This window comes from Chiloscyllium punctatum, chromosome 19 (assembly GCF_047496795.1).
Source record: "Chiloscyllium punctatum isolate Juve2018m chromosome 19, sChiPun1.3, whole genome shotgun sequence".
Taxonomy (NCBI): Eukaryota; Metazoa; Chordata; class Chondrichthyes; order Orectolobiformes; family Hemiscylliidae; genus Chiloscyllium; species Chiloscyllium punctatum.
In genome coordinates, this window is record NC_092757.1 from 80,611,281 (window position 1) to 80,633,901 (window position 22,621).

Consider the following 22,621-nt stretch of genomic DNA (forward strand, 5'->3'; position numbering starts at 1 on the left):
TTTCATGTGGCAATGATTTTTTACTCTGGCATTATCATCACACTTCAGCTATGAAGACCACTCAGTCTTTCAGCATCGCCAGCCAGTTTTACAAAGTGCTTTGACTTGAACCAGGATGATCAATCTTTAAGGGATTCTTGAAAGGAACATTGCACCTGGGACAGGTATCAGGGCATGACTAATTCAACTCTGGCACAGAGATTGGCATTGCCATTTCTCCTTATACCAAACCCCAAGTGCCATACATTTTAGTATGTATACTACATGGTGAAGTTCCTGGGATTTGGAAACAGCACCAGACAAAGCAGATTACAATAGTTGCTTTATTAACATAGCCACTAACAAGCTTTCTGCTTGGTTCCTTCTTACAGCTCCACCTACAGGTGTTGTTCAGTATGGCAGATACAAGGGAACACTGTATACAAGTTGTTACTTCAGTACACTTTGATGTAACACTGGATTAGAAAGATTTCCCAGTATAGTATTTCACCTGTATGTAGGAGAGGCTAAACTGTCTGACCATCCTTTTATCTTTCTCTTTCCTTCATATACTGGAAGCTGGGTTCCATAGATACAGGCTAATGGTATCTCTTTGTTGACTGGCCAGTCATGTGGATGTTGAATGTCAGCAAGGTTAGTTGAACATGGAGTGGCTCATAGCCAACTCTACTCTGGCCCTAGCTATCGTTGTTTGGTGATTAGGACTGGGAGTCTTGCTAATCCCCGCCTCTGGGCCTTTGTTCACAAGCCCATTTGTAATGTCCTAACAAAACCATAATAGCAAGACAGGGAAACACAGGTTCAAGCTCACCTTTATAATTGACCAGTTTGTAGAATGGTCATGGAAACCACTGCCCTCTTGACTGCTATATTGTGGGAACTGTTGAGTTTGGGTTGGATGAGCTAGGCTGACCTTTTCTCCTCTATATGCTTCTTGTGGATGTCTTGCCTCAAGCCAGACTCTAAGGCCAGGAGACTTGCTGACCTGCTTTTATGTTTGTGTTTGGAACAGTGAATGCTGCTCAAAAGGTCATAATTTGTTGCCCTTCTCTAATTGTCCATGAAGTGAACGGGTTGTTAGGCCATTCAGAGGGCAGTTAAGAACTAACTACATTGTTGTACGTCTTGAGTCTCTAGTGGAATGACAGATTTCCTTCCCTAAAGTGCACCAGTTGAGATTTCACATTAATTGGGTGGTTTCATGGTTATTTTAATGACACAAGCATTTTGCTCCAGATTCATTACTTGACTTCAAACTCCCATGTGGAATTTGAATTTATGATTGCATTAGTCTAAGACTGTAGATTAATAGTCCAATAACATTCCCACAACGCTGCTGTGCCTTTATATGTGGTGGATATGTGTAAATATCGAAATCCAGCCTTTATTGGCTACCAGCTAGATACTGTAGTTGAATATAGGATTCACAGCTGATTTGAAACAATTTGTTATTAGAATCTAGATTACCTGTGGGATTAATTCCAATTAAAATCAACTTGAGTGCTGAGTACATTATATCTTGTTTTTCTATTCCCAGACCGGCTAAAGTATGAGTCAAAAAAATCAAAGTCCAACAGCGCAAATGAGTCTTTGCCCTCTGGCAGCATTAGTTTGCCCTCAGCAGTTCCAGGTAAATAAACCATTAATTTCCAATCAGCATAATTCATTTGGTTTATTATTAGCCTGTGTTATACTTCAGTGATTTACTGCTGGATGCCTAATGAAATCCGTATAGCCTTAATGATTTATCTCTCTTCTCTCCTTTTGATAAATTACCCTGCATGTTGATGAGCCACTTAGTTCAGTGTTGGTGATCATTTACAAGTATATTCAACAGCAAGCCACTGCCTTGGTGGAATGAGCTTGTGGGCTGTCTGTCTTGTCTTCAGAAAAGAAGGAGCTCAAGACTTAAACTCTGACTGCCCATTTTCAGAGAGATCCTCACGTCTTCCGGTTCAAAATGATATTGTCATTGCTCCGAACGTTAGCTGTCACTCAGTGGTTATCGCTCTCCTCTAAACTAAATGGTGGTCAATCTCAGCATCCTCACCACTTTTTTTTTTGCATTATTCCCATAATCCTTCATTCTCCTAACATTTAGAAACCTATCTCAGCCATGAATATGGTTAACAACCCATCCTTAAGAGCCAGCTGCGGTAAAGAATTCCACCGATTCACCACTTTCAAGAGAAAACAATTCTCACCTCTTTTTCTTAAATGGACGGCTCCTAATTGTGAGGTTGTGCTGTCTTGGCCGCAGATTCTCCCACAAGGGCAAACAACCTCTCTACATGTCAAGCCTCCTCACAATCTTACATGTTTCAACCAAATGGTGGTGAGGATAATTCCCACTCTCCTGTGACTTTAGGCAGTTTGATAGGCACACTGCTGCCACTTCAAACACTTGATACAAGCTCCCTTTAGTCTAAAGTATCGATGCTGGTCAATCAAGGAAAGCTTTGGAATGCCTTTATCCTCCTCCACAACCGTGGCCATTTTAGAGTTGAGATAATAGGGCCTGGCTTTTCCCTTTGGATGTCCAACAGTTGCTTTGATAGGAGTTTTGCTCGAATTATTTCTGGGAAGTTAGAGGTGTACAAATTGCTTGCTCTCTTTGCTTTATTGCAATGATATATCATTTTAAACTAAATATTTACTGAATGAAATAATTAAAAGTGAATTGGGCTGAATTAAGGAGAAATTCCAGGTTACAAAATTTTAATTTCAGTTTGTTTCACTTTAGCCTTGAATGAATAAAAATAAGACCTAAATTACTGTCTAGACCAGTCATTATGGAATGATTTAATGTCAGCCTATTGACAGAGATAAAATGATTCTCCTTAATGGTTGTTCTAATGGTTGTGTTGGTGCCATGGATAGCTACATTTGGATGAACAGCCATAAAGATGTGATGAGAAAATATCTGGATGCAAAACCTTAACCCTTTTGTCTGCCATTTGCTGCAGTTGACTCTGGTGCCTCTGGTGTCGCGGAATCAAGCAATCTAGTATTTGACGATGCCATGTTCAGGGACAAACTGAAACACATGGGAAAATGTGAGTTCATCTCAATTCATTACTTAATATTTATCCTAGCACAGAAACCGACCTTGCAGCACCACTAGCCTATGATTGGCATTCCAATCCAGCAACAGCTCCACACCGTCTCCTACCGTAGTGTATCTGACCGTATCAACACATTACTTTTTCCCTCAAGCACTTGTTCAGCTTCCCCTTACATTGACAAAGTATTGTTTTCAACATGGTACCTGGAAACTAGTGGTTGTATTACCTTAAAGGGTAAGAAGCTGGTATCACATCACCAAATCATCCTTTATTTACACGTGCATAGTACATGACACTGCCCCAGCTAATTTAGAGTGAACAGAATCTCTGACACTCCTGTTTATATCTGTCAGCTCGGACTCCCTGGTGTGACCAGGATAACAGCCCCAATCAAGGAACTCTTATTATATGAGATCCACCTGGCTGACCTCATTTCAAATCACTACAAGATGATTTGATCAGAGATTTCAAGATATTAAAAAGAACAAATAGGGTCAATGGGAAAACTCTTTCTGTTGATTGGGAAATCCAGAACTAAAGATTATAGAGTGTAAACCAAAAAACAGAGTTGGACCCAGTGAGGTTATAAGACAAGCAATCAGAATTTGAATGTGAAGGCAGCAGTGGGGTCTGCAGAGCACATGCTCCACGTTGATGGATATGGGATCAATTGCAAGGCCCTTTAAGTGCGCACAATTTTCATTTTGTCATTGTGGATCAATGTGGCCGAACGAAAAGTGTTGAAGCCAAGGTGCTGCCAGCAGTAGAACCATAAGATGCAAGATTTCTGAGATTTCTTTTGTACCTGTACGGCTGTTATTTCAACAACTCTCCAGGTCCACGACCTCACCCATCCTCCCACTTTTCCTGCTGGGATTTTTGTGATGAATGCCAAATTGACAGTATCCACCAATGACCTCGACAAAAGATCAGGCAGTCTCTCTCGTGTGGATTTCCCTTTCCCACTGTTACTCTGCCTTGAGTTGATGCTGGAAGCAAATGTTCACACTCAGCGGCAGTAAGGTCAACAAGCAGATGAAGAAAGCAGTCAATTTGAAGTATTCTCTCTTGCACCGAGCCAGGAAGTAAAAAGCACTTCATGGTTTACTCATTTTACTCTGGATGAGATAAATCTTGGGTAATACATATAGGATTAAGATAGAAGGTGAAATGTCAGTTTAAAAAATGCTTCCAAGGATAGTTTTCAGTGGGATTTATTTTATCGTATGTTTGCCACCTTTTCCAGGCCAGAGAAGTTGCTCAGCCATAATTTTGGACTCTGTTCCCTGTTTAAAAACCCCATTACCTTCACATTTAACCATTCCTAAATTTTTCATGCGTGTTTATAATGAAACTAAATCTGTCAAAGTGGAAGTACACATTAAGAATTTTTTTAGCGTATCTTTGCATGCGCACTTTTTTCCTTGTGGTGGAAAGCGTATTGCTGATTATCAGACCTTTGAACTGCGTCGCAGCTGCTCCTTCTGTGGCGAACAAGTAATTAAAATCCTGACTGAGTGGAAGTGGGCCCTTTGGCCCAACAAGTCCACACCAACCCCCTCCCCCACCCCACATTTACACCTGACTAATGCAGCTAGCCTACACATCCCCTGAACATAGAACAGTACAACACAGAACAGGCTCTTCAGCCCACGATGTTGTGTCGACCATTGATCCTCAATGTATGCACCCTCAAATTTCTGTGACCATATGCATGTCCAGCAGTCTCTGAAATGTCCCCATTAACCTTGCTTCCACAACTGCTGCTGGCAACGCATTCCATGCTCTCACAACTCTGTGTAAAGAACCTGTCTCTGACATCCCCTCTATACTTTCCTCCAACCAGCTTAAAACTATGACCCCTCGGGTTAGCCATTTCTGCCTTGGGAAACACGATGGGTGATTTAGCGTGGCCAATTCACCTAACCTGAACATCTTTGGATTGTGGGAGGAAACCCACACAGACACTGGGAGAATGTGCAAACTCCAAACAGACAATCGCCCCAAGGCTGGAATCGAATCCGGGTCCCTGGTGCTGTGAGGCAGCAGTGCTAACCGCAGCGTCACCATGTGGGACTTTGCACCTTCTGACCCAAATGTAAGGGTGCTACCACTGCACCACAAGTCTGTCTTCTGTAGGATTCATTCTTACGGAAAACAAAAAGCCTGGTTATATTTTTCTTACAGTTTTAGAAGAGTCTGCTTTGAAATCTCATTTTTAGCTGTCCATTGTATATTTCCTGCAGTCTAGAAGTGCTGTTATTGTTCGTGGGTGTGAATGAGGAGCTGTGGATGTTTGGATGCATAATGATAACCATAAAACCATAATGATCTCAAACTCGGGAGAGAGCTGACCCAATGCCTGTATTTTTCAGCGACGAGGAAGAAACTTTTCGAGCTGGCCCGAGCTTTCTCTGAGAAGACAAAAATGAGGAAGTTGAAGCGAAAGCACTCCTTAAAACATCACACGTATCCTTTAATCATTCTCTTTTTTTGATGGTAAAAAGTGATGGGGCAAGGCCCAGTCCGAGTCAGCAGCCATACCTATGTAACTGATAGATGTGCCTTGGAAAATCAGGATTCCTGTTTGGAAATAACTCCTCTTGATTGTCTGTGTTTCTTGTTGGAAAACGAAACATTCGGCCCAAATCTCACAGTAGAGGACATAGCAGAGATCATTCAGCATTGGAGGCCATAACTTGCCAGTGCAACCTCTTGCGGTGAGTTACTCAGTTAGTACAAAAGTACAAATTAGGAGCAGGAATAGACTTACTCAACCCCTTGAGGCTGCTCTGTCATTCAATAAGCTCATTACTGCTTTGATTACTCCACATCCCAGCAACCTATCACTTCCTTGCTTCTCAAGAGTCTATCTTCCTCTATCTTACCAATATTCAAAGGTCCTGTGTCTGCTTCCTTTTGTGGAAGAGAGTTCCAAAGACTCATGACCAGCCGTGAGAAAACACAACTCTCATCTCGGTCTTAAATGGGAGCCTATTCCTTTTAAAACAGTGACCCCTTGTTCTAGATTCTCCAACAAAAGGAAACATCCTTTACATATCCCCATGTCGAGACCTCTCAGGATCTTGTATGTTTCAAACAAGTCACTTCTTACTGTTCTATACTGCACCAGACACAAATATACCCTGCCCAGACTTTCCTCATAAGACATCTCCCTCATTCCGAATATCACTCCAGTGAATCCTTTTTGAACTGCTTCCAACCAACATTCCCAGTAAGCCAGTCTGAGGGTCTGCACTCAGTACCATTCCCAGTAAGCCAGTCTGAGGGTCTGCACTCAGTACCATTCCCAGTAAGCCTACCTGAGGGTCTGCACTTAGTACCATTCCCAGTAAGCCTGTCTGAGGGTCTGCACTCAGTACCATTCCCAGTAAGCATGTCTTGAGGGTATGCACTCAGTACCATTCCCAGTAAGCCTGTCTTGAGGGTCTGCACTCAGTGCCATGCCCAGTGTTGACTTGCAGTTCCAGAAGTCTCTGCCATGCTAAGATCTCGAGGTCTATATATCAGGAAAACAAAATGCAGGAACACTACTTCCAAAATATGTACATCCTTCCTTAAATAAGAAGTCCAAAACTGTACCTAGTACTCCAGATGTGGTCTAAACCAATAATCTGTGTAACTGAAGCATAACCTCCCTAATTTTGCACTTATTTCTCCTTGCAAGAAACAGTAACATTATATTAACGTTCCTCATCGCTTGCTATACCTACATTTGTGATTCATTCACTGGGGCAACTAAATCTCTGCTCAGAGTTTGACAGTCACTCATCATTTAGTTTTTTTTATTCTTCTTGTCAAATTGTACAATTTTATATTTTTCCACATTTTAGTCCATTTCCCAGATCCTGCCCCCCACTCTTTACCCTATCCATATTCCTTTGTAGCTTCCTTAGCCTTATTCACTGTTTTCCTGCTAATCCCACGGTTCTTGCTTTTTCCCCAGCTCCAGGTAAATATTTTCCCTTTGAATGCTAGTGTAATTCTTGGTTGCACAGAGTAAAAGGCAGGATAATTACTTTGGCCTGAGGTTTATCAAAAGTGAAGATTGAAGAAAACCAAGATCTGGAATTGACTGAGCTGGAAAAGGAGATTTTAATCAGACTCGATTCAGTAATGAAGAGGAGAAGGTTGGTGTATTAGGCAGAATAATCAGAAGTGAATGCAAAGCAACAATGAGTTTCATAGCATAGAATATATAGAAAGAAATGAGCAAAGTTGCAATAGTTGGAGATTATAGATTAAGTGCCAAACAGCCAGCTTTTCCTTGTTTAGAAGATGGTGTTGGTAGACCCTGGCCAAATATGAGTGTAGTATTCTAGTGTTGAACAGGTTGTGTTTATAGAGCAGATACAGAATTCTGATGAGGAATAAGTATTTTGGTAAATAACAGGGCACCTGAGCTTTGAAAGTGTGTGTGATTCATCTAAGGACAGAAATATGATTATCAACATTAGATGGAGCCACAAGGGACATGTAGAAATTGGTATATGTTGTGGATGGTTTCAGATGTAAAATGGACACAGGTTATACTAGTCCAGCAGTAGGGTGGCCGTACCCAGTCTGCACAGGAGTTGGACCTACTCTCAAGCTCGTGAGGTTCACTTTGGCATCCGTTGACTTCTGTTAATCCTCCAGTCTCTTGCAGATGGGGAGAATGTACAAACTCCACACACAGAGTCGCCTGGGGCGGGAATTGAACTCGGGTCTCTGGCGCTGTGAGGCAGCAGTGCTTGCCACCATGCCGCCCACTTGGACTGTGTCAAATAAAACTCTGATCCCATCCCCTCCCCAGTAAAAGTATCATCTACACCTCCCCCAAAAGCATCTTTGGCTTCTAGCCCCTGCCCTGCCTCTAATCTTCTGCGATTTACGTGACGGGGTAAGAGAGCCCTGTTAGAAGGGGGAAAGAAGTCCTGAGAATGAGCCATCAACGAGTTTTGAGAACCTACATCCTACATCCACAATGAGCCATCAATTCCAACATAGCTAGACCAAGCGGAAGCAATATATATTCATGCACACGTAGGTCTCCTGCATTGCAGTGGTAGTGCTCTACCTCTGGGCCAGGATGCTGAGGTTCAAGTCCTACCTGCTCTGGAGGTGTGTTGTAACATGTCTGAATGGGTTGCTTTAAAATATCTGTATTGAGGCCCCTACCTTCAATAGTAAGCTGGTTAGAAGCATTCTGTGTCAGAGCCTGATCATTTGCAGGAGACGTAAACAACACCATGCAATAAACTTTATAAATAATGATACTTTACAGTGCAGTGAGCTGGGTAGAGGCAGGCTGGTGTTGTACAGGAGTAACTGAAATTGCCATTATGTAGATGTCAGTGAAGTACTCTATTTTGACAATTTTCCTTCACTCGTCCGGCTATACAGTCTCGGAACAGCAGCCTCCACAGCAAACCTCCTCGACGATGTAGAAGGGAATTCTTGTGGTAATTCATCTGCATGTTGTAACCTTTTCATGTGTCAGCAGAGCATGGAATTGTCAAGGAGAGCCATAGGGGGTCTTTCCAATTCTCTAGAGTAGCACTCTTCTATTGGGAATGATGCACGTGGAAGCTGTTTTTACCTTTTCAGCTAACAGCAGGATGGAGATATGCTGTGATCTTTGGCCTGCAGCAAGGGGATGTGTTATGGCACAGACTTTACGCAGGCAGGAAACCAAAGCGCGAGCGAGGTTGGGACCATCTGGGAACCATATTGCCATCAAAAGACGGTTGATGAGTGTTAAAATTAGAAGCAGAGGTAGGAGGAACAGTTCGGCTTAACTGTGGATTAAATAGATAAAAATCCAAATTTTAGCAAAGTTTTCACATTTAAAGTTCGAACAAGAGCCCAGGCAGGCGAGGTATTTAGTGAGGTATGGCTTCTGCCGGAGCAAACACAGGAAATGCTGGAGAAACTCAGTAAGGCTGTTAGTATGTGTGGAGAGAGAAAGAGAGTTAAAGTTTCAAGTCCAGTAAAATGATTCTTTCAAACTTGTGAAGAAGGTTCCAACTGGACTTGAAGCATTAACTCTGTTGAAACGTTAACTCTCTTTCTATCTCCAGATATGCTGCTGCCAGACTTGTTGAGTTTCTCCAGCATTGTTCTGTTTGTTTCAGACTTACAGCATCTGCAGTATTTTGCTTTTATTTGAATGGTTCCTCCAGGGCTTGGCTGACAGTTTAGTCATTAATAATTATACTAGTTTGTAGGAACATAAGAAATAGGAGCAGGAGTAACACATTTGTCCCCTCAACCTCAAGGCTGCCCTACTATGCTATGTATTGGTGTTTCTCTTTCAGATGAAGATATCCAGTTCAGGAAGCAGCAGCCCTTACAGGAGGAAGATGAAGAAGATAAGGATGGACAGTCATGGTGAGCTTAAAGAAGTGGATCTGTTTCGTTATCAACTTCCTGACAGGAATGTGGAACGGGATAAAGGGCCAAACACTATGTAGATCTCTGGACATCAAAACCCCTTGAGTTAATATGCAAAAACCATTAGCTGTCACAGTTTCAGCAAATCACTCCCATATCTGGGTGAGGGAGTTGCGAATGGTATGTTATTTATATTTAGCTGAATGCATATGGTAGGTATTTATTGTGGCTGTTGTGGTTACAGACATATGAAGAAGAACAGGCCACTTGGCCTTTTGTTCCTCCTCTGCTGTTCAAAACAAATCACGGCCGATCTGATTTTAACCTCCAACTCTACATTACTGCCCATCCATGACAATATTTTATTCCCTTGGGTAATCAAGAATTTATCTCCCTCTGCCTTAAAATTCTGCCTCCACTGCCCTTTGAAGAAGGAAACTGCAAAAAGTCTGAACTCTCTGTGAGAAAATAGTGTTTCCTCATCTCTGTCTTAAATGGGCGACCCCTTATTTTTAAACAAAGACCTCAAGATCTGACTTCTTCCTCATGAGAAAATATCCTTTTGCTATTGTTCCAGTCAGATCCCCTCAGGATGTTATATGTTTCAGTTGAGTTACCTCTGACTCTTCTAAACTCCTAGCCTTTCATCATAAGTCAATCTACTCATTCCAAGTATTAGTCTAGTAAACTTCTGAACTGCTTCCAACGTATTAACATCCTTCCCTAAGTATAGTGGCCAGCATTGTACACAGCAGTCCAGATGTGGTCTCACCAATGTCTTGTGTAACTGAAGGAAAACCTCCCTACACTTGCAGTGAATTTTCCTCGCAATAAACCATAACATTCAATTAGCTTTCCTGATTAATTGCTGTACTTGCACGCCAATTTTCTGTGATTCATGCATTAGGACACCCAGAGCTCTCTGCATCCTCTCACCATTTGGATAATATGCTGCTTTTTTATTCTTTCTGCTAAAATGGACAATTACCCATTTTCCTACATTGTACTCCAATTGCCTAATCTTCGTCCACTCGCTTAACCTTCTGTATTCCTTTGCAGGCTCCTTAATTCCACTTCACAACTTGCTTTGCTAACTACCAAATATAGTCGCTCACCAGGCACTTTGGTGGAGCCCCACATGCCTCCCCAACCCATGAGGATGACAAGCTGCCCACAGGTTGGCAGCTGTTGTGAATGGCCCAGGGTTAATCCCAGTAGAGTCATAGAGATGTACAGTATGGAACCAGACCTTTCGGTCCAACCCGTCCATGCTGACCAGCTATCCCAACCCAATCTAGTCCCACCTGCCAGCACCCGGCCCATATCCCTCCAAACCCTTCCTATTCAAATACCCATCCAAATGCCTCTTAAATGTTGCAATTGTACCAGCCTCCACCATTTCCTCTGGCAGCTCATTCCATACACGTACCACCCTCTGTGTGAAAAAGTTGCCCCTTAGGTCTTTTTTTTATATCTTTCCCTTCTCACCCTAAACCTATGCCCTCTAGTTCTGGACTCCCTGACCCCAGGGAAAAGACTTTGCCTATTTACCCTATCCATGCCCCTCAAAATTTTGTAAGCCTCTATAAGGTCACCCCTCAGCCTCCGACGCTCCAAGGAAAACATCCCCAGCCTGTTCAGCGCCTCCTTATAGCTCAAATCCTCCAATCCTGGCAACACCCTTGTAAATCTTTTCTGAACCCTCTCAAGTTTCACAACATCTTTCCGATAGGAAGGAGACCAGAATAGCACGCAATAGTAGTGACAACCTAAAGCTATTACGTGATTTTTAATTGGCGGCTGATGCCCTCAGTGGTATGGTGACAGCCCTGGGGTGCCCAGAACCTAATTTTGGCAGAGGCTGGAAGGGTTGGGTATGTGGGCACCTCTCCAGCTCATGACCTGTAGGAGCACCTTGTGATTTTATCTTCATTCGGAGATGATACAATTTCTTTCCGCTGGCTTTCCCAAATGCTTATTGTACCATCATCAAGTGTTGGATGCTTCAGACAATCATTGTTTATTGATATCTCGAAACCGGGCATTTTCTGTAACTCCCTGGGTCAGTCTTATTATTCTTTCACAATTCCAAAGGCATTTATTACTAATGTTTGATGTGGGCCAACTATAGATTGGTTATTGATTATCTGTTTTTTCCAGTCATACTGGCGATGTCTGCTATGCTGAGCTGGAAGCCCGAGTTTCTGAAAGAAAAATTAAATTTAACTATTCAAATAATAATATTCAGTTGCCATACTTTATCTCTCCCTCAGCTCCTGTTGGAGCCCTATCCTGTTTTCCAGGTAATTAATCCAGGTCAGGTGAGGAGCCGCAGTTCAGTGTTATGCAGTTGTTTTTGCACAACAGGAGAAAACTAGTAATTTGTGAAATCTGAGTTTTAACCAGCATTATTAAGTCCTCAAAAATTAATTTCTTTGCTCAGTCTGCTGCTATCTCTGTTTAAAAGTCAATATATGAAGTGAATTATTATCATAACTTGGCTTAACATTTAACCACGTTTTCGGATGCTCTTTTCCTACAGATCCTGACACCTTTTCTGCTGAAGAAGCTGTTTTCAGTGATTAGGCAAAAGGACTATTATTCTTCACAGATGAAGCTCATGACATCTCTTCATCTGCTTTTTAATAATTTCTGTAATGAATAAGACATAATTAAATGGAAAAAAAAAATCAAGAGATACCCATCTGCCACCATTGTAAGTGCAGGGTTTGGGTGTATTCGCATTTTTATCTTTAATTATCTGTTTAACTCATCAAATTATAGATGTCCAGATTTTTCTATCTAGACCTTGCCATAGTCCTAACCCTGACTCACAATGGTTAAGAGCAACTGGTAGAGGGCTGAGCCTAGTTTTTAAACTATATGTATTACAATATTTTTTGATAGAACAGGCCGACTGCAGGCATTGAAGTGTATTCCATTTGAGCTGCTGTTTGATTCAACTAGGCAGCATAATTCCTTCGCTCACTGTCAAATGATGTCCTTATTGGTTGTTGTGTGCCTAATGATATACTGTATTAATTAACAAGCCCATTCAATAAGCCAGAACGATTATGTAAATGTTTCTGTTGTAATTACTGGGCCAGTTTGTTATTTTCCTTTTTTTTAAAGAAATACTAGATTGTAGTGCAACAGGATGGACTGAAATGAAGAGCCATTTGATTGTTATGGTAAACATCGATGGATATGGAGCTTCTGGGGCCTTTGTAATGTCGAATTGCAATCCCACCCCACCACAAAAACATCAGTTGGACACTCAGCCAGAATGATCATTTGTCAGCAGGATGTCTTGTCTGATACAAGTATTAAAACAGATTACTGCAGCTCACAGTGAAAGAGACTGGACAGCATATGAACCACAGTTTAAAGTGCCCTATTACTGCGTGGACATGTGTGATGTGAGGAATATAACCCACCCAGCGATTCAAACTGATGAGGAATTTTCTAATGCTTTCAAAATTCTGTTCAACCCTTTCACGTCAGCTAGCCTGAGCTATGGAAAATCAAAAAATATGGCGGAAAATCAAAAAATATGGCAGAAAATCCAATTGGTTCTGTTCCTCCCTTAAGTATTGGCTTTGTCAGGTTGTTCACCTTTGTTTATATTCCAGTTGAATGTCACCCATTTCTTCACTTCCTTCAGTCGTATAGCGGGGAGACAGATGTGTAACCATGGCAATTGAACCAAAAACATTCTGGCCAGGCTTGCTCACAGGTAGGCCTTTGAGGAGGACTTGAGCCTCAAACAGCAACTATAAGAAAAGGACTTTTAGATATCTCCTTGCAGCTGCTTACAGTTTAAGTAATAATTTGACAATGGATCATTTATCTGCCTTTACACCATTTTAAAAAAGAACAGGAGGAAAAGAAGTTAAAATGCTGAGGTATGAAATTTGCCTGGTTGCTGTGTAAAGTTCACTTCCTTGAGATTGCTAGCAAAAACGTTGCAAAGAAATTTGCAGTGCTACTGCACAAGGTGACCTGCCCAGTTTTTATTTTTTTTAAAAGTGGAATTCAGTGGTGGCAAAAGGGTTACACTTGTGAGAAATAAACCTTTTTTTTTCCCCAAGGTTACTGTTTTGTAAGATTGTATGCATTAATATTACAGCACACTTTGAGAAAGCACATGAAAGATATCTACATATCTAGACCCCAGGACCCTGCTTTGGATAGAATCCATTGTAAGTCACCTTTTTTTTAACCAACGTATCACTTGTGCTATACTGACTATCTGGTTAAACATCTGGTGAGAGAGTGAATTAAATAATCTGGTGGGCATCTCTCAAGTGGAATAGTTTGAAATCCTCTGCCAACCTCTCATCTAACATACTCGGAGGAAAGAAACTATTCAGAGATTGATACATTAATTTGGAAGACCGAAGGCAAATTTAATATTTTATTTTAAATCATTTACAATCCCTCGAGAAAATTCACAGGAATCATTTTTTTCTATCCCCATATCTAATACCTGTCAATTCTGCTGATTCCCATGTAGCTGAGAGAGAAGGTGGCTGGAAGGGGTGGGAATGGCTGCTACAACAGGTTGCAGCTGTTGTACATGTAAAATTGGGAAAGAAAATGAATAAGACTGCTGTAGAACATTAAAACGAGGACGGACAACTTAGGTCAAATGCAATGAAGCATGTGAAAATGGGATGTGTACCAGTTAAACACAGTGCCTGACCTGGACAACGTGTCAAGTTCCTGTCTGACCTCTTCAGGAGTAGAACCCATTTCAGAGTGACCTTAATATTAAAGTAGCCACTCATTTAGGATGGGCCAGTGCGAGTGAGCGAATCATTGTAAATGATTTGTTCTGATGTGAACAGTGAGCAACGCTAGGAAAGAAAATAACTCCACTGTTGGAAGGGAGCATTCACTTGTGATTATGAATGCAGACCATTTGCTGATGTCGCAACTTTCTTCCAAAACTGGGGTCACTTGCACTACAGGGAAAGCCTGGACAGTGACTGATGTTCCTGAAGGCCCTTCAGATAACTGAATGTAGGATAGCTTCCAATGTCTGACCTTGGGGTAGATGTAAGGGAGCCACAGTTGTAGACCAACCACATAATCTAGTGCCAACATGACACTGAACTTGCTTCTGCCAGGCTTATTTCTGAAGCATCCAGAATTAGTAGTGATAATTTGAGGAAAAGAATAAAGAGCCGCTTGTTTTGCCAAATAAAACACACGTGCAAGAATCTGAAAGAAATCTGGCAAAGCCTGGAGTTTCCTTCTTAGGACATAACCCATCTTCTACCTCTAAGTTACACCCTACTGTATTTTTCCATCGCATCAAATGCTGAATTTGACAGTACTGTATACTTACCAGGCCCAATAGGGCCTGGATCTAATGTATCATCATTGCTACTCAAGTGCAACAAGTAGAAATTGAGGGGAAATGTTTTGCAGTCAAAAGGTGTTCTTTAATAGATATGTAATCGACAGAAGTTTTACCTGGTGTAAAGTCACAGCATGGAATCTGTTACAAGTCATTCAGGATATATGGTGAGGTATAAGAATCAATCAGCACCACTGTCAAAAATGTCTTTACAACTAGTAAACTTATAGATGGATTACAGTCCACAAACTTTGCTGACTTTTGTGAGATAAAACAAATTGTAGTTGACTGCGAGTTAATTTGTTAAATTGCAGTATTCCCTATGCCGGTATTGGAAGAGCTGTTCATTCACTTAAATGTAAGGATTCTGGTGCCTAATGATGTAACATATTATAATGTAGCACCACAGATTTGGAATCGGAGGTTTCGCTGCTAGATTTAACTAACTCTTGTGTCAAGACAAGCTCCTCTCAGATTAGGAAGGTTCTGAGTTGTTAGTGGTAGTCACCAAGATGACTGCCAAATTGGACAAAGAGAATTCCACCTTGGGTTTTTATGCTGCACTACAGCTTAGTGACTGACCAAAGGACAGTATGGCTGGAGGCCATGGCAATACCTTTGGTCACCAAGTACCTCACAAGAATATGAAGTGGGGGCATGAGGATCAAAAGCTCCAAATGTAATGAGAAGTAATAAATGGAAATGCATGTCACTCGATGATCGACCCAACTTCAGTGCAACAAGGTTTTCTTTTTAATTATTATATACAATTATGTGTATAGAGAGTGTGGCTATCCCCCAGGGTGTCTGTCCCAGAAACTGGGCACATACTTTTCAGTCAAACCAGGAAGAATGACAAAAAAAGCTGGTGATTGGAAACTGGATGATGATTGCTTTTTTTCTCCTATTACCATTTTAAAGGGTGGCCAAGATAGCGCTCTCACTCTCTCTTCCCATTTTTTGGAACCTTCAGAGGTCCTGCTTGTGGGAATCAATGGAATTGGGGAAAAGGAAGTGTAACTGAGGTCTTAATGTTGGGGTGAAGTGATTAGAATGAACAAGATAAAATTGTGTGCAGTGTTTTGAATTTCTTGTTTATTAATAAAGTTAAGGCTAGCGAGAGTCACATGCTGCAGGACAGGGAGCACTGGAGAAAAGAATATGGAATATGGAAAGCTGTCAGGCTTGACAGATCCGTAAAAGAGTATGCTGCTGCATCACTTGAAGACGCTCAGAAGAATGTTTGAATCTGTTAGTCTTTGAAGAATGTTTGATCCAAATTGACCATGATGCACCTCATGTTCCCTGAACTATTTATTTAGAGCAGCTCTGTTACAAACTGTGTTATTGAATGTTGTCCAACTCCATCACTCCACTTGTTGAGGTGTTTTTGGTACAGTCTTGCGTTCTGAGAAGGTATATTTGAAGCTTGTTTTTCTAGGGAGGTGCCTGTTGATTAGTTTGGTAACTGATTTATCCTGCTTTAGAAAGGCATTTTCTTTTTTTTCACATCAACCTGCGAGCTCTGTTTCTGACTGCTCACCTGACCAATGGACCATTCAGTGAGTCACATTCCAGATTCCCTTCTGTCCCATGGGAGATAGTGCCCAGCCTGATGTGGTGTACATCTGTACCAGCAGAGCCATCAATGAATAATCAAATGTTTGTCTGAAAATTCTGAGAATTAAGGTTACTGTAACATTTTCCTGTAATTTATAATACAACAGTATTATCTACGGGATGGCCTCCAGTGACTATGCATGTTTCTGCAGGTCTGAGTTCAGGTGTTTCTAGATAAGATTACCTTTCATAAATATTAGACTATTCATCCAGAGCCATTATTTGTATAGGGATTGGTAAAAGAATGTTCTTTTTTAACTGTGATGCTAAGTTATCATTTGGAATAAATTTATAAATGAATCATTTTTAACTACATTGGAGCATTGCTGTAGTAGGTAGTTTGGAACAGGTAGAATTAGTAATTCTACTAATTAGTAGAAGAGTGGATGAAGTGTTATTGTTAGGGTAAGAATTCACAGAACATCCACGAAGCTGTTGAAAGAAAATGAAGAAAATACACATTATGTTTAAGATCTCCTCTGATTGATTTTTCCAGTGTTTGCTGACAGATGTCCCCTGGACATTAAATCTTGAATTCCAGGAGACACCTGGAACTGCAGGGTTGGTAATGCAGAAAGGTATCTTCGGCTGGTTTCTGTGTGCTATATTTTGAAAAGCTGTCAAATGGAAGCCATTTGGGTTGTGGTGACATCCTATGAGCTCACTGTTTGCTGCATGAATGAATGAAGATTTAAAACTCTAATCTTGTGATTTCTAAGTACGTGCAGTCTTAAGGTGGAGCATTGATCATAACTGGGAGCTAAATAGTGGCAGAATTGGCAAAGGACTGGTGCAGGCAAGGAAGCTTGCTGTCCAGCAAGAGACAAGGTAAAAGGCTAAAAACACAAACCATAGGAAAAAGGTGATTTTACACAAGTGCCCCTGCTAGAAATAAATTGTAAAAATACTGGCAGGATTTTTTTTTTAAAAGACATTTCATATTCTTCCCAAGTCTGACAACAACCTTTAAACCCTCACAAACATGGTAGACTCCTGTTATGATCTGACTTAATTCTTAATCAATACAGGCACATTCATTGCTTGTTTAAAAATCTATATATTCTAGGACATTAAAAATATCAGTCATTTGCCAAACTAATCAAGTGCAACTTGTTCACTGGCAAATTGATTAATGAGCAATAGTCCCTTCCTGTCAATTCTAATTTTGTCAAGGGAGGGACTGAACAGGCCTCTCTCCACTGTTTACTGTGCAATTGTATCTTTAAAGAGAGTGGCTTCACAATCTTTGGACTATGTGTATTTATTAGTCATGAAGAGAAGGCTTTTATTGATTTCCTAACAAGACGGAATATAGACGTGGTACCTTATGTTCAGATATCAAACATTTTTTTTAGGTTTTACTATGGAATTAAACTTGTCTGGAGGTGCTTGATAATGGGCTTGTGCCATTAGGACATGCTGGGTGAAGTATGTGTCTAGTTATTTGGTTGGACAGAACTTCTTCATTGTGCAAAGGAGAGACATGTTGGTGAAGCTTTTTGACTTGCACTCATCCGGAATGCCAAATACAGCAGGGAAAAAGGTTGTCAAATTGACTCTGATTGGCCGAGGTATTGCAATTGAGAATGTAACAAGTAACTTTGAGTCCCTAACTTCTGGATAATTCAAAAAATGCGCAAGACTCAAATGAATCTCTTTTGTTTGCAGCAAAATTATTTTGATACCAAGCCAAAGCAGGAGATATCAGAAATGCTAGTTAAAATCTTGATTAAAGACCGAGGTTTTTAAAAGGATCCTGTAAAAGCGGGATGGAGAGTTTCAGGGAGGGAATTCCAGGTATACAGACAATTAAGAGGCAATTTTCCAACCAGGCCCTCACAATTGGGAGTCTTACTTGCCAAGTTTTCAGCTCGGAGATCCATCTGTATGCTGTCCCTGTTGTCTAATCATTCACAATATTTGTCGATGACTGCACGTAGTGCAAGATTTAGATGCATGCTCTGGGATGGTTGTGTTCCCCATCGGGAGCACCAATTGCAACATATTACAATAACAATGATTTGTTACACAAAAACTGATCTCTTCTGTCCCATTGCTGTTTTTGCACCTTGGGTGGAGGAAAATCTATTGTGTTTCTATAAAGGAACCTGACGTTGATTAATTATTGGATTTGGTGAGTTTGCAGAGCCAGTTGGCTCCATTGTTGCCTTAGTGTGGGAGATTGTTTCACTTGTGTCATGTACTCAACGGATATAACTCCAGTTGCAGAAAACTCTCGATCTGTCAGATTCTGTGACTGGGATGGGCATTAATTCAGCAATTTGTTTCTAACACAATAATATCTTCAAACGACATAACCGATTCATATCATAACTTCCTGGTGTGATTCTAGATACAGGTTTATTCCTTTATGGAATGATTGTATTCATATCCAGTAAAAAGCACTGTGAGAATTTGGAAGAACTCTAGCTGATGTAGAATTAAATATTAATTGCATTTAATTTTGTGCACAGCTCCATATCATCCTGGAGGCGTTGTATTCATAGCTTGGCACAGGTTCTCTGAGCCTTGGCAGCACAATGTTAAAACCTAAGTGTGGGTGCTAATTTGAGGCTAATGCATTCAGAGCTATACCTCACTCTGGGATATCCTGGTGACTCTCTTCAAACATGCTTGTTTTGTGAAACTGTATTATTCAGGAATTTTGTGGAAAAAAAAAGTCTGATTTTGTGGAGGTTATTTTCTGGTAATGGTGATTTTAAATTGAACTATTGAAAGCTGTGCTGAATGAACATTTAAGAGAAAGCTGAACCTGAAACTTGACTAATGGGTAAAACCAATAATTTACTGAAGCATAAATTATTGTAAAAGTAAACTAATAATCGTGTATTGGGCCCCATGTCTAACAATACAAATCCCCTGAGCATTCACATCTCTTACTGAGAGCTCTGTGGAATATGACTAATGGCTTATATGTTTCTTCTTTAAATATTGCTCCAGTCTCCATTCAGGCACTGTTTTCCACATGGGCTACCCAGTATCTCTTTCTTTCTCTCAACCAGACATACACACATGCATCACATGACACACCACCTGCCCCCCCCCCCCCCCCCCACCTTCCCAATCTTAACATGTGCACCCCGTGTTTCACGTTGGAAGAACATGAGCTTTCCACACAGGCATAGATAAAGAACTTAAATCTTGCTATAAAGGTTCTTGCCTGTGGATTGAAGGGGTGACTTCGCTTTGTTGCAATGGCATGTTCAGTATCTATATTTTACTGCTTTTTGCCTATTCCTTCCACCTCATCATAGGCTAGCCCCCAGTGTTCGAAACCACTCTGCAGCCCATGAGAGAGAGAGAGAGAGTCTTCCTGAAGCCTTGTAAAAACCTCACTTCAACTGTGTCATTCCCCTGCTTTCCTGGATTATGTTTGATAGCATTCTCTTTCTCATCCAATAAATAACTCTTCAGATGCTCATCATTTGAGGTTTGTTGTGAATGCCATAATGCTCTGACTTAGTTACCATTGCAAATCTGATTCTTTTATTAATTATATTTTCTGGCAGTGTTTTGCGTTTGAAGTTACAATGATTTATGATTTGCGTACAGATGTCCTTCAGAGAAACAGAATTCAAATTGGGTTAAATAGTCCAATGTTGGTCAAATTTATTCTCCTAGTCATGAGTTTTTCTTGGATTAATTTTTTTATGATAAATGATATCCTAAGTATGCAGCCGGAGTTGTAATCAGCTTCTGTTAAGAGTCATAAGAGTAAAGGAAAATGTTTTAACAGTGAGATAACAAAAAATATCTTAAGATTGTATTTGAATGTTCGAATGTAGATGGAAAATGTGAACCTATGATCATATATATGCCTGTTGCTCCTACGTTAATGTACAAAAAATTATGTGAAGTACAAAGAGCTTTTAAAATGATTGAGTTTGTGATTTTGGTAACTGAGTATATTTCCATATCTGATTTTTTTTCTTAATAAACTTAATGCTGTTTTGTTTGTTAATAGTGACCTTCAATTATAATAAACTTGTGTTGTATTATCCACGCCTTTTGTTCAACAACAGTTTTTTGTTTTTCAATATTCAGGGTCCCACTAAAGTGAAATGATTCCATTCTAGATGCAGCTTTAATCTCGTTTTCTGAAGATCATTGCTGTGATTCAATACTCTGGATGCTTGCTTATTTTTATTCATTCAAGACTGGCTGTCCAGCATTTATTGCCCATTGTAGTTGCCCTTGAGAAGGTGGTGGTGAGCTGCCTTCTTGAACCACTGCAATCCATGTGCTGTAGGTAGACACATAATGCTGTTAGAGAGGGAATTCCAGGATTGGACCCAGAACGCTGAAGGAACAGCAATATTTTCCCTAGGCAGGAAAGTGAGTGAATTGAATGGGAACCTGCAGGTTTTGGTAATCCCATGTACCTGCTGCTTTGTCCTTCTAGATAAAAGTAATCATGGATTTGGAAGGTGCTGTCTCATGATCTTTGAATTTCTGCAGTTCATATTATAGATGCACCACTTTTGGATGTGGGCCCAATCAAGCAGGCTGCTCTATCCTGGATGATGGCAAGCTTTTTGAGTGTTGCCACAGTGGCACCCCATCCAGACTAGCGGAGAATATTCCATCATGACCGGTGCGTTGTAAATGGTGGACAGAAACAAAACCAGAAATTGCTGGAAAAACTCAGCAGATATGTCAGCATCTGTGAAAAGAAAGCAGAGTTAACATTTTGGCACCAGTGACCCTTCTTCAGAAGGGGTGGACAAGCTTTGGGTGAGTCGGGTGGTGAGTTACTTGCTACGACATTCCTATCCTCTGACCTGCTCTTGTAGCCACAGTATTTATATGGTGAGTCCAGTTGGGATTTTGGGTTAATGGTAACTCCCCCAGATGTTGTAAGTGGGGGTTTCAGCGACGGTAACATAACACAAGGGGCAGTGGCTAATCATATCTAATTGGAGTTGGCATTTGTGTGGTATGAATCTTTCTTGTCACTTGGTCAGCCCAAGACTGGATATTGTCCAGATCTTGTTGCATTGGAACATAGTCGAAGAGTGTGTTGCTGGAAAAGCATGGCCAGTCAGGCAGCATCCGAGGAGCAGAAGAGTCAACGTTTCGGGCATAAACCCTTCGACACAGACTGTTTCGTTGTCTGAGGAGTCGCAAATGGTGCTGAACATGATGCACTAATTGGTGAACATCTCTACTTCTGACCTTATGATGGAGGGAAGGTCATTCATGAAGCAGAAGATGGTTAGGTCGAGGGCTCTAATCTGAGGAACTCCAGCGATGTACTAGAGCCGAGATGACTAACCTCCAATGACCACAACCATCTTCCTATGTGCCAGGTATGACTCTAACCAGCGAAGAGTTTGTTCTTTGATTCCCATTGATTCCAGCTTTGCTAGGGCTCTTTGATGCCACACTTTGTCAAATGCAGCCTGGATGTCAAGGGCTGTTGATGGCCCACTGTGCCTCGTGGATGTCTAGTCTTGAGTTGCTAGATCTGTTTGAAGTTTAGCATGGTGATAGTACCACAACATGACAGAGGATATCCTCAATATGAAGGTGGGGCTTTGACTCCCCAAGGACTATGCAATGATCACTCTTACCAGTACTGTCATGGACAGATGCATCTGCAACAGGCAGTTTATTAAGAATGCGGTTAAGTATGATTTCCCTCTTAGTTCCCTCACCAACTGTGCAGACCCAGTCCAGCAGCACTCCTTTAGGACCCGACCCACTCGATCAATAGTGGTGCTAATGTGCTACTCTTGATGGTGGACTTTGAAATCCCACATCCAGAGTGCACTTTGTACCCTTTTCACCCTTAGTGCTTCCACAAAGTGTTGTTCTCCATGGAGGAATACTGATCCATCAACCAAGGGAGGATGGTATATGGTAACCAGCAGGAGATTTCCTTGCCCATGTTTAACCTGAAGGCATGAGATCTCAAGGGGTCTGGAGTCAATGTTGAGAACTCCCAGAGCAATTTCCCTCCAACATGATACCACTGTGCTGCCACGTGGGCTGGGTCTCTCCTGCCAATGGGATAGCACATATCCAGGGATGGTGAGGGAGGGGATGGGAAATTGTCCTTTAGGGTTGAATCCACGAGGATGACTATATCGACTGTTGCTTGATTAGTCTATGAGACAACTCTCCCAAATTTGGCACTAACTCCCCAGATGAT

General features: G+C 41.2%; 1 protein-coding gene across 2 annotated transcripts in view; it reads left to right on the plus strand.

Moving 5' to 3' along the window:
- cuedc1b (CUE domain containing 1b) overlaps window positions 1–20,465 on the plus strand; it is a 158,100-nt gene extending 137,635 nt beyond the window's left edge. For both annotated transcript variants that reach the window (XM_072589812.1, XM_072589813.1), the window contains exons 6-11: window positions 1,538–1,630; window positions 2,967–3,056; window positions 5,441–5,534; window positions 8,472–8,530; window positions 9,386–9,458; window positions 12,004–20,465. In XM_072589812.1, the coding sequence (XP_072445913.1) occupies window positions 1,538–1,630; window positions 2,967–3,056; window positions 5,441–5,534; window positions 8,472–8,530; window positions 9,386–9,458; window position 12,004 (410 nt within the window). In that variant the 3' untranslated portion in view covers window positions 12,005–20,465. The remainder of the gene's footprint in view (window positions 1–1,537; window positions 1,631–2,966; window positions 3,057–5,440; window positions 5,535–8,471; window positions 8,531–9,385; window positions 9,459–12,003) is intronic.
- Window positions 20,466–22,621: the final 2,156 nt, after the last annotated feature.